An 11,950-nucleotide genomic window follows, 5' to 3' on the forward strand; every position below is an offset into this window, starting at 1 on the left:
TCTAGAAGCTTATAAGTCAAAATTGTACTTTTATTGATTAATTCAATATTGTTTTATAAAGAACAATAATATTCAATTCCATACAATTCAATTTTATTTATATAGCGCTTTTCACAATGTGCATTGTTCCAAAGCAGCTTTACAGGAGCAAATAAGAAAAACACAGAAAGGTAAAACACAGCACAGTGCATGGTGTTTATAGACCAAGCAAGATCATTATAATAAATAATATCTAATAAATAAATAAATAAATAAATGCAGTCTCCCGGTGAGCAAGCCAACACTGCACTGCTCTGCTGTGCAATAATAGAAGTTGTTTCCAGGAGTTCTTGCTTTGTTTTTAGGGGTTTGGGGGTTTTAGGGTTTGGTTAGATTGGACCCGGTATAGGGGTTGGTTTCTGACAATCTTTAACTGTCATATTCGTTTTACATTTTCTTTTGTTGTTTTTATGTTTGATGTACCAGAGTCAAATTATATTTGTGCAATAAATAATAATAGCATGAATCACCATCTAATCTCTTTTTTGCCTTCAGATTAATAAATGTATTACACCTAATCAAACCCCAGTAGTAAGATAATATAACAGCATTATATTTTCATAACTTTGTTTTACCACTACGTACATTGTTTCTGTTTGGGGTCAGTTGAATAGTACAATAAAATAAAATAAGTATAATAATATGTTATTTACAATAAACAAGGATCTCAAAAGATGAGAAGGAGCATCAAGTAAATTTTTCAAGCTATTAAATTTATCCTGTCGGCTCAGAACATGGATCTTAAAATCACAACAGAAAAGAACAGAGTCTGCTGTCTAAGAAAGTAACGTAAAGATGTTAAAGATTCTATTAAAAACAGAGCACCTAACAAAATAGGAGCTGTGCTCACCAAGACCATCATTGTGGAGAGAAAATATTTGCCTGCCTCAAGCAATGATTGCTGTGGCCTTGTGAGTTAATGAAGAATGAAAGAGTGAGAAAAAGATTGCAGCTCTTCTTCACTTTCTGTCAGCTGATGTTCTCCCAGATGAGCACTTACAGACCCTCAGGCCTCATGCTTACAATTAGGGGCTATTTTGTCCTCAACGCAACATGAAGGTGAAAGGACTTTCTTGTCACTCTTCAAGGTTAAGCCTATGTCTTGTGGAGTGGCATGAACAAGAAATAGTCCCTTTAAATCATTTTCGCTTTTTTATTTGAGGGAGATCAAAAGGCTCAAAAATACTTTTTAGGACAATCACATGCAAGAAATTGATCTCAAAATTTGTCTTAATATTGATTGAAATTAATTTTATTTATTAAAACTGGTTTATTAATATGTACTGTATGTATAGTATGTAACTCCCATATTTATTTATGTCATGTTTATATATTTTATTTAGTGTCATACCATTTATTTTTGTAATTTATATGTTGATCTTGATCGTATTTTTTGCTTTTTTTTTCCAATAGGCTGTTCCCCCTTCCAGCTATGATATGTCTATTCCCATGAATAACCAAATCTACCCAGGCAACCATAACCTGCTTCCCTTGGCCCACCATGGCCTACAGAGAAATAGTATGTCACCTGGAGTCACACACAGACCTCCTAGTGCAGGTACTAACAAATTAGTATCATTATTGTCCAAATTGTATGCTTACATACAAGTGTCTTTTCCTCCTTAATCTCCTTAAACACAAAATGAAATTAATTTGACCCTGGTAAATTTTGTGCTAAAATTACACTTCAGATAAACGTCCATTTTCATCTAATCAAAATGTTGTATTTTTTCCTGTTACAGCATTTGTCAGCTGATGTAACAAATACAATTTTCGGTAACACTTTAGAATAATGGTCCGTTGTTAACAAGTAACTATGCAGAAAGTAATAGGCAGTACTACATGAAATACACTCACCTAAAGGATTATTAGGAACACCATACTAATACGGTGTTTGACCCCCTTTCGCCTTCAGAACTGCCTTAATTCTACGTGGCATTGATTCAACAAGGTGCTGAAAGCATTCTTTAGAAATGTTGGCCCATATTGATAGGATAGCATCTTGCAGTTGATGGAGATTTGTGGGATGCACATCCAGGGCACGAAGCTCCCGTTCCACCACATCCCAAAGATGTTCTATCGGGTTGAGATCTGGTGACTGTGGGGGCCATTCTAGTACAGTGAACTCATTGTCATGTTCAAGAAACCAATTTGAAATGATTCGAGCTTTGTGACATGGTGCATTATCCTGCTGGAAGTAGCCATTAGAGGATGGGTACATGGTGGTCATAAAGGGATGGACATGGTCAGAAACAATGCTCAGGTAGGCCGTGGCATTTAAACGATGCCCAATTGGCACTAAGGGGCCTAAAGTGTGCCAAGAAAACATCCCCCACACCATTACACCACCACCACCAGCCTGCACAGTGGTAACAAGGCATGATGGATCCATGTTCTCATTCTGTTTACGCCAAATTCTGACTCTACCATTTGAATGTCTCAACAGAAATCGAGACTCATCAGACCAGGCAACATTTTTCCAGTCTTCAACTGTCCAATTTTGGTGAGCTCGTGCAAATTGTAGCCTCTTTTTCCTATTTGTAGTGGAGATGAGTGGTACCCGGTGGGGTCTTCTGCTGTTGTAGCCCATCTGCCTCAAGGTTGTGCGTGTTGTGGCTTCACAAATGCTTTGCTGCATACCTCGGTTGTAACGAGTGGTTATTTCAGTCAAAGTTGCTCTTCTATCAGCTTGAATCAGTCGGCCCATTCTCCTCTGACCTCTAGCATCAACAAGGCATTTTCGCCCACAGGACTGCCGCATACTGGATGTTTTTCCCTTTTCACACCATTCTTTGTAAACCCTAGAAATGGTTGTGCGTGAAAATCCCAGTAACTGAGCAGATTGTGAAATACTCAGACCGGCCCGTCTGGCACCAACAACCATGCCACGCTCAAAATTGCTTAAATCACCTTTCTTTCCCATTCTGACATTCAGTTTGGAGTTCAGGAGATTGTCTTGACCAGGACCACACCCCTAAATGCATTGAAGCAACTGCCATGTGATTGGTTGATTAGATAATTGCATTAATAAGAAATTGAACAGGTGTTCCTAATAATCCTTTAGGTGAGTGTATATCTCTATGGATAGGCTATATATGTAGAATATATCCATTCATGTTTTGGTATTTGGCTTTTGGTATTTGTATTTATTCATAAATTAGTTTCCACAAACAACCTATTTTTTCACTTTATGTACGTTAATGTTGAGATTAGTAATTAATTGTTTTTTCTTTATTAATTGGTCATAGTTCGCAAGTTGTCAATGATGGCATTTTTCTTTAGTAATTATCAAATACCAAATAAGGAACTACCTTTGTCCTAAATTAGCTATTACTTACTGCTTAGTTAATCTTGCTTCTATATTAGTTAATAGTATTAAGGTAAGTGTTAATGTAGTACTGCCTATTACTTTCTGCATAGTTACTTGTTAACAACGGACCATTATTCTAAAGTGTTACCCAATTTTCTATACTCAGAAAAACATCAAGTTATAAAAGTGGTAAAGTTAATAATAATAGAAGTTAAAGAGATCAAAAATGAAAATTCTGTCATCATTTACTCACCCTCTTGTCATTTCAAACCTGTCTGTCTTACTTCTGCAGAACACAAAAGAAGATATTTTGAAGAATGTTGTTGACTGGCACCCATTCACTTGCATTGGTTTTGTGTCCATACAATAGAAATGAATGGGTGCCAACGATGTTCGGTTACCAACTTTCTTTAAAACATCTTATTTTGTGTTCTGCAGAAGAATGTAAGTCATACAGGTTTGAAATGACAAGAGGGTGAGTAAATGATGACAGAATTTTCATTTTTTGTGAACTATCCCTTTAAGCTGTTAAATGCATTATGAATGTTAGTGTATGTTGTCTTCAAATTTAAAAGTGTACCCGAATAATCAAAGCTATTATATAAAAAAAAAATAAAGATCCATTTTTCTTCTATAGTACCAAATGCCCAGTCGGTGAGAATCAGGCTAAAGTCTCAAAATTTAAGTTTGATTTCAACCATTAAATTCACTATGATCTTATATGGCCTTACTCAATCAATATAAAATATACCAAGGATACAATTTCAACAGAATGTTCTTTACATTGTGTAGGACGATTTTTACGTATAAAAAAAAACATAAACCACAAAAAATGATTTTAGGTGGGTTTTACAGACTGCGTCACATATTTCTGTAAATTTCTCTGTATTTCTGCAATTCCATGAGACAGATGTCTCATGCAGTGTGATCCTGTTGGCAGTTTTGTTATTGTTGTGTTGTCTTGGTTCAATAGTCTTTCACCCACAGTTCTGTCATTAAAACAGCTTTCTCCTGATGCAATCAGCCCTGTATTCCAGGAGCGCTTAACTAAATATGAGTTTTGGCCCGGCCAGTATACCTCTGACCACACTTGCTCCTCTGCATGCTTAAAAATAAAAATGTTTCATTTTTCTTGGACACCACAACCAAGCCCCACTGGCCACATTGCTTCCCCCTCACAAATGTGTACTGAGGTACAGTTTTGTTCTTCTCAGACAAACAGACAAACACACAAACGTCCCTGTCCTTTTAAATTTGTTTTTCGGTCCCATTGCTCTTACACATTCTAGGAGGGATGAAGATCAATGTGGTTGACTTGACAGATTTAAGGAGCAAAATTTTGTGGTCGGATATGTATGTCAACTGCAATGAAGTGACTGAAATATAGTACTCCCTCTTTCTCTGTCTTTCTCTTTGCATGCTAGGTGGTCTGATGGGCACTGATCTCTCCACTGGCGCGGGCACCAGTGCTGGTAAGGACGGCATCCCAACATACTACAGTATGTTTCTTTTTCATCACATCTTTTATATAGCCAATAATTGCACTAATTCTCTTCCAGCACAAGCCAGCCTCACAAATGTGCAGGAGAATGTTATGTTTGTATAAAGTTGGGTTGTGTTCACAGTTATTTTTTTGCAAACTACAGTCATTAGCTGAACTAGACTGGTTCAAACCAAATAGAATTTGAAATAGATGTTTTTTTTTATTCAAAGACCTGCAAAGTAATTACTGTACAACAGTCGCTTTTGTGTTAAATAACAAACTTCATATTTCAGCACTTCTTAGCCATATTTTGTCTGCCACACAGTTCTGTCACAAGAAGGGCCAGTGTATCAGGGTCATTATATCAAATGGGTGCAATTAGTTTCCGTGTACATATGTATAAAAAATAACAATGAGTAGCTGATTCCAGCCTTTTCTGCGTGGTAGTACACATCCTGTGTAATAAAACATGTAATTGTTTTCGCTTTTTACTGTATTTTTAAAAGCTAATGCACAATGGTACCATCATATTTTTTCCTTTGAAAAGTAACAATTAAGTAACAATATATATAAGGTGATGAAGGCCAGGAAATGAATTCTGGATTTTTTACTTCCAGAAATCATCAAATAGAACAAAGCACCTATCTATTAGAGTGACCCATTGAATATTATGTGCATAATTATCATGAAATCATTTTCTTACTGATTTTTCTAGGGACTGGTGAAATGCTTACGGTCTCCTTGTGTACCTACTCTCATAAAGAAAGTTCTTCTCTACAAGCTTTGTAAATATCAGATTATTTTTAGTAAAGAGGTAAACAGGCATATTGGCATTAGGTATAGGCTTCTGTTTGGTTTAGTTCCTATTGTCTGATCCAAATTGATCACTACAGCATACACAACTCCACTTTTAGGCTGCATTTCTACTCTACAGTATGTCTCTTATAGGATAATGACTTTCATATGTCGGGAGGAAAACATACTTGGAATACTTTACCATCTACTAGTCTAGTTACCATATCCTTTTGGAAAAATTATGTATGGTTTCTGTAAACAAGCATTATTCACTTGAAAGGGATAGTTATGAGGAAGCACACAGCCAGAATGGTGGCTTGACTTGTGGTTGCCTGCGAGTCTCTGGTTATATGTGTATGTCTGTGTATGTGCGTGTGTGTATGTGTGTCTGCCAGTCTCAACCACTAACCAGCGGTCACTACAGAAGCATGGCTTTGGATATTTAAAGCAGGACAGTAGATCCTTTGAACTTGACTTCTGGGTTGCTGAGACACAGCTGGGTAACCTTGTCTGGCCCTGGGGCCATTGTATGAGGGTGAGGGTAAGGTCTGTCAACTGACCCCCTCTTCTTACTGTTTCTGATGCACAAAAGTGCCACTTGTTAGTGTGGCCCTTCTATCCACATTCAAGGTCTATGACCATCAAATGTAACCATTGTGCATGTGTTCAGGCTAACAGAGGCCACAGTGTGGAGTTAATGTAGGCTACCACTCGAAACAAGAGTTAAAGAGAGTCAAGCGACACAAGTGCTCTCAGTATTAATAGTCTAACAGAGAGAATACCCAGTCTTTTTTCAAGCAGCTTTAGTCACCCCATATTCCAAAACGTTTAGGATTAAGTAGTTTAGATGTCAGATTATTGGTTTTCAATTTCTTTTTTTTTAAATAAGATTTGTTTTCTAATGAAACAAAATGATATGTTGGCACATAGAAGATTCTGGAAACATTTTAGTCAAGTGTTTCCAAACTATATACAAGCCTACTGGATCCTAAGGATCCTGACATTCTCCAACAACCACTACCCTGTGTATTTATGCAAGTGTGAAATATTGCGTTGTGCTAGCCTATGACATATGGAGAAGTCGGTCAACACTTTTAAGAGAGTGAGGTGGTGGAGACTTTGGCTTTCAGGTGGAGATTTTTGGTCCTACAATGTAAGTTTATTGTTAATTGCTTGCATGCATCTGTTCCTACCACACCTTGGCAGTTTAATTCAGTGGTCATTACATTAGCTGTGGACATAAAATCCTCTCCATTGCTCATGGAAGTGCTGCACTAAAACCTCATCACTGTATCAACTAATGTGGACAATAGGATTAAATGAAGCTGTTAGACCACAATAAGAAATTAGAGAGGGTCCAACTTGCAGGAAAAGCGTGTACTTAACCACACTAGCTGGTCAACTTGCTTTAACACTACGTGGAAACTTAACCGAGCCCATTTACAGTTAAGCCTCCTCTTCAGAGCCCATTGTGAGGGTGATAGCTGGGCCTCAAGCATACAGAGAAGAGCCTTTGTGGCTTTAGCGCACAAGGAAACAGCATGAGTCATAAAACTAAAAGTAGGTGGTTACTGTAGTGCCCCGGTCCACAGGTTTTGGCTTTGAGATACTATTTTAGACTCACAGAACAACGCATTGTAAATGTCAGTGCATAGTTTTGGAGAAATGAGCATACTACTGTGTCCTAGCCAGACGGTGCGCGATGTCGCAACACATAATAAAAGGTATCTTTTCTGTGTTATTTTGAGTTTTGCCCTAACCAGCCGTGACAGTTATTAGGCAACACGCGACAGTGGATTCTATATTAAAAACTTTTTTAATGTTGCAGCGTTGCACCGTGACTTGTTAGGACATGGTGTAATGCTGCTTATTGGCCACCTGAATCCCAGCTGTGCTGCTTCTGATCCATAAATCAAGCAGCCGTGGGCTCATTCATCACTACTGTCTAGCACAAGTCCTTATGTGAACTCAACTTCGCTGTCTGTCTGCCTTCTAAGGGTCACTTTAACTCCTGGGTGGTATTGCTAATCACTAACAACAGAGCTCTAGTTGTTAAATACACCGCGGCTTGTCTGATGTGAATGGTCCATGTGTTTCATGATTGGCCCATAATGTACTGTACTCTATATGCCCCTTTAATTAATCTTGCACACATTATGGATTCAGAGGTTTCTATGGTTACCAGAGCAGAACGGAGGACAATCTCTATGAATGGCTCTATCTCTTAGTAATTTGTGCAGCATTTTCCCAATAATAGTTATAGGAACTGCTTGGCATTTCTCATTGTTCGCTTTCTATCTGTCATGCTCTTGCTGTAGACGTGTGCATCGTAATCTGTCAGAAAATAGCATATTTAAGATGCACGGATATTCACTAAACCCTAAATATTGGCCCAGTTTATTTTTATGACTTTGATGCATAATTTTCTATTCTGCGAAATGTTATTTTTATTTCCTCATCTCCACTTTTTCACAAAACCTCAACAATGAACTGTGGCTGTGTAGCGATTAAGTGTTTAGAGAAGAGCTCCAGCCAGCTGTTAAAGAGCCCTGCACTTCACTGTTTGAGAAGACAGGAATCGCATTGGTGCACATGGCACATACATCCACCCGCACATACTTATACAAACACAGTCTCTCACAATTGCATTTACTGTTCCTGATTTCCAACTCGTGTCCTACTTATTTTCCTTGAATCGTGCAAATTGGGCTTTCAAGACATCTCATTTCAAAACAACAAAAACCATCGCCTTCAAATTAAAGAAAGATCACCAGGGCGAAATTGCCGAGGACGACATCTGCGTCTAGTTTTCCTCTTGAGTATATGATTGGGAAATTCATTTATGCCTACCGTATAATTCCTAACCCTCTTTTAAGTGGCAAAAGCCATGCAGCACTCACCATTTTCCCCCTCGAAAGTTAAAAAAGGGATTTGGATTGAAACAAAGAAATTCTGCTTCCCCTCCTCTTTTTTCAGTATAATGTATCCCTCTGGCTCTGTGGAGGGTATGAAGTCGGCCTAGCAATTGTGGATGAGGAATAAAGATTGCTTGTTTGATCCACTTCTGGTAGTCATATGAGAAAGCCACATGCACACACATGTAGTTATCATTGATTGCTTTGCTGTCAATAGTTGAGGGCCATGCAGTTTTATGTCAGTTATAGACACCGCTTGCTGGGAAATGAGATGTGATAGTAGCAACCTTCTTGTTGTGCACCAGATGGCCCTGGAAGTGATCGTTTACATTTTGAGTATCAGGTCTTAAAATTGACTTGAATATCATACATTCTATTCCTAAGTAAATTCAATGTAATATATTTATTTATTTATTTTGGTGGATTGATATTAAGAACTGGAATACATACAAAACAGTACAAAATTGCTTAAAAATGTTAAATAAGGAATACACAAACTAAATTAAAAAGGTATTTTTCTAACTTGAGCCTGTCGTTTGACATCAGGTCTACAAACACTCTTAAAGGATAAAGATTTACAAATTCCACCTGTCTCTATTCATCAGACACCTGCCTCCTTACCACAAGCCCACAGGAACAGCAAATGAGCCTCATCTCTCTTTGTCTTTAGACCCCCTCCCTTCCCACACTCAACATATTTATCTCTCAACTTCTCCAAAGAATCACGATACTGAAACAGAAACGTCCTCATATGAGCGATCTTACGTCTGCTTTTGCTGGAGACAAATAACTGACTTCATACCTTCTACATGCACTAATGGTTTAAAATGATTAAAAATAAACATTAGCTTATCCAAAATGATCAGTTGAACTGGTGGCTTGGACCTCTTACAGAGACAGAAAAATACATATTTTGAATCATAATAGCATATAATGATTCATGAGGCAGAATCGAGCTGTGTGTGACGGGGTGATTCGGGACAACTGAATTAATCTGGTTTGGGTTGGTTTGATGGGGCTTGAATGAGAGGGTGTGTTTGTACAAATGAATGAGTGGTGGTTGAGGTAAAAGTAGTGGGAAATGGTGTGGAAACATCGAATTGAAAGAGCACATTCTTGGTGAAAGATAGTGCAATACTCCAGAACGGATAAAACTGTGTTTAATGGCTGCATGCGGTGAAGGTTCACTGGAACCGTGTGGAGAGCTGTAGACAGGGCTGAATAGAAGCTTCACAGTAGATGACGCTGGAAATGGTGCATTCTGGTGCAGGCGAGAGGGTGAAATGAAGCTTGCAAAAATTGTGTCATGGTGAAAGCTTGATGTACTGAATTTGGCACTGTTGTGTGTAATGCCTTTGATTTTTTTCCTCACATTGTGACTTTCTTTCTCATTCTCTCTCATTAGGAAATGGTTATGGAAACCATCGTAACTCTCCTGGACTTCTGGTGTCCTCTGGAGGCCTGAACAAAAGCATGCAGGCCAAATCTCCTCCGCCGGTAAACCTCGGGATGAACAGTCGTAAGCCAGACCTGCGAGTACTTATCCCGCCAGGAGCCAAGAACAACATGCCTTCTATTGTAAGTCCATAATAGTATAGTATTTTCATAGACGTGGTGTCTGAGCCTCAGTTCCTCTGTGATTCTCCTCCAAATTATTCTCCTTTTTTCCTAAATATATTATATAATTGTTAAACCCTGGTTAAGTCAAGTAGTGCCACATGCCTCCATCAGCTTTACTCACCACCGCTGTCAGCCAATAACGCTAATTCTGGATTTATTGCCCTCCCTTTACTGCCATCAGTCTGAGGATGTTGACCTTCTGTTGGTAAGTGAAGCTGTCACTTAAACTGGTGACAATAGAATGGCGCATTGACCTGGAGGTCATTTGCCATGTTACTTAAGAACAAGAGTAAATTTCAAGAGTGCAAAATAATAATAATCTAAGCAGTTAGCTTTTGTTCTCAGGCCAACCGCACAATACACAAATTGTCCTGTAAAAAACAGATTTTACCACAATCTTACTAGTGAGAGGAAAACACTGCACAGCTAAGCTCCACAGCGACATCTAGTGGTCATTGAAGCCACCTATTTTTTAACCCCTCATCTACCTTTTTCTTTTCTAAACCTAAATCATTCAGTCAAAATGCCAGCAAGAAGATATAGAAAAAAATTCCAAGCCCTCTGTTGCTGGCTCTGTTGCCTTGGAGACTTTGAGTTTCTATAGCGACCATGTGCCCTTTGAGAGATTTGAAGTCATATGTTGAGAGGGTTCAGTGTTGCTTCATGTCGAGTGATTATTTTTCACTTTCATGATTTGAGGGGTGTGGAGTGTTTCTCTCTTTGCACTGTTTAATAAAAGTATACATGTATATTCTGTTGTTTGCTTTTTCATCATGTATATTCATCTCCTCTGTTGTTTGCCTTACAGAATCAGAGAATAAACAACTCTCAGTCTGCGCAGTCATTGGCTACCCCTGTGGTTTCTGTAGCGACACCCACTTTACCTGGGCAGGGAATGGGTGGTTACCCATCAGCCATTTCCACCTCATATGGTACTGGTATGTAGAACTTTAAATTGCTTCTAAAATAAACAACATTATTAAAGGGATGGTTCACCCAAAAATGATCCCCATTAACTTGACCATAGAAATTCTTATTCCTACTATGGAAAGTCAATGGTGATATCTTTATTTCTTTCAAGTTAATAGGCTATAATGTTTATTGTCACGTGAAAAGGATTTAAACATTTAGTGGGTGGGCATGAATAATTTATTGGATATATCTAAAAAGACTGTTTGGCCATTACTCCTGTCACTGCATATTAAAAATTTAATTTAAATTGCATTAATACCATGTAGTTTAATACCATTTACTGTCTTTATTTTGTTTATTCATTGTTTACTATATTATTATAATTTTGTAATTTAGTTGATTTTATTATTATATTATATTATATTATATTATATTATATTATATTATATATATTTATTATTTATATAATTATAAAGCTGCTTTGCAACAATAATCTTTTTTGAAAAGCACTATGTAAATAAAATTGAATTGAATTGTATATATTTGTTTTCTTTTGGTAAACTTTTACTAAATCTTTGTAGAATCCCATTAACCTGCCTAGTCACTTTGTAATGCCAATGTCTCTCCAGCAGGTGAGGACAATGTTCACCATAAAAGCAGCACAAAATCTCACCAAATTGCAAACATTAACCCCAATCATGTGTTGTCTTGCAGAATATTCCTTGAGCAGTGCAGATCTTTCCTCTATAACCGGCTTTAACAGTGCCAACACTCTGCATTTGGGTTCAATGAGTGGATGGCAACAACATCAGATCCAGAACATGCAGCACTCTGCTCTCAATCAGCTAGGGTGAGTCAAAACACATGGCACTTAGT

At 37.8% G+C, this 11,950-nt stretch overlaps 1 protein-coding gene across 2 annotated transcripts in view; it reads left to right on the forward strand.

The window, feature by feature from the left end:
* The window catches only part of mef2cb (myocyte enhancer factor 2cb), an 88,226-nt gene that overhangs the window by 49,168 nt on the left and 27,108 nt on the right, over nt 1-11,950 (forward strand). The window contains exons 5-9 of one of the 2 annotated variants that reach the window (XM_057360902.1): nt 1,453-1,597; nt 4,774-4,821; nt 9,948-10,120; nt 10,971-11,100; nt 11,789-11,928. In XM_057360902.1, coding sequence (XP_057216885.1) covers nt 1,453-1,597; nt 4,774-4,821; nt 9,948-10,120; nt 10,971-11,100; nt 11,789-11,928 — 636 coding nt within the window. Of the gene's footprint in view, nt 1-1,452; nt 1,598-4,773; nt 4,849-9,947; nt 10,121-10,970; nt 11,101-11,788; nt 11,929-11,950 lie in introns of those variants that run through there. The other variant, XM_057360894.1, reaches the window with a different exon arrangement.

Source organism: Triplophysa rosa, linkage group LG2 (assembly GCF_024868665.1).
Source record: "Triplophysa rosa linkage group LG2, Trosa_1v2, whole genome shotgun sequence".
Taxonomy (NCBI): domain Eukaryota; kingdom Metazoa; phylum Chordata; class Actinopteri; order Cypriniformes; family Nemacheilidae; genus Triplophysa; species Triplophysa rosa.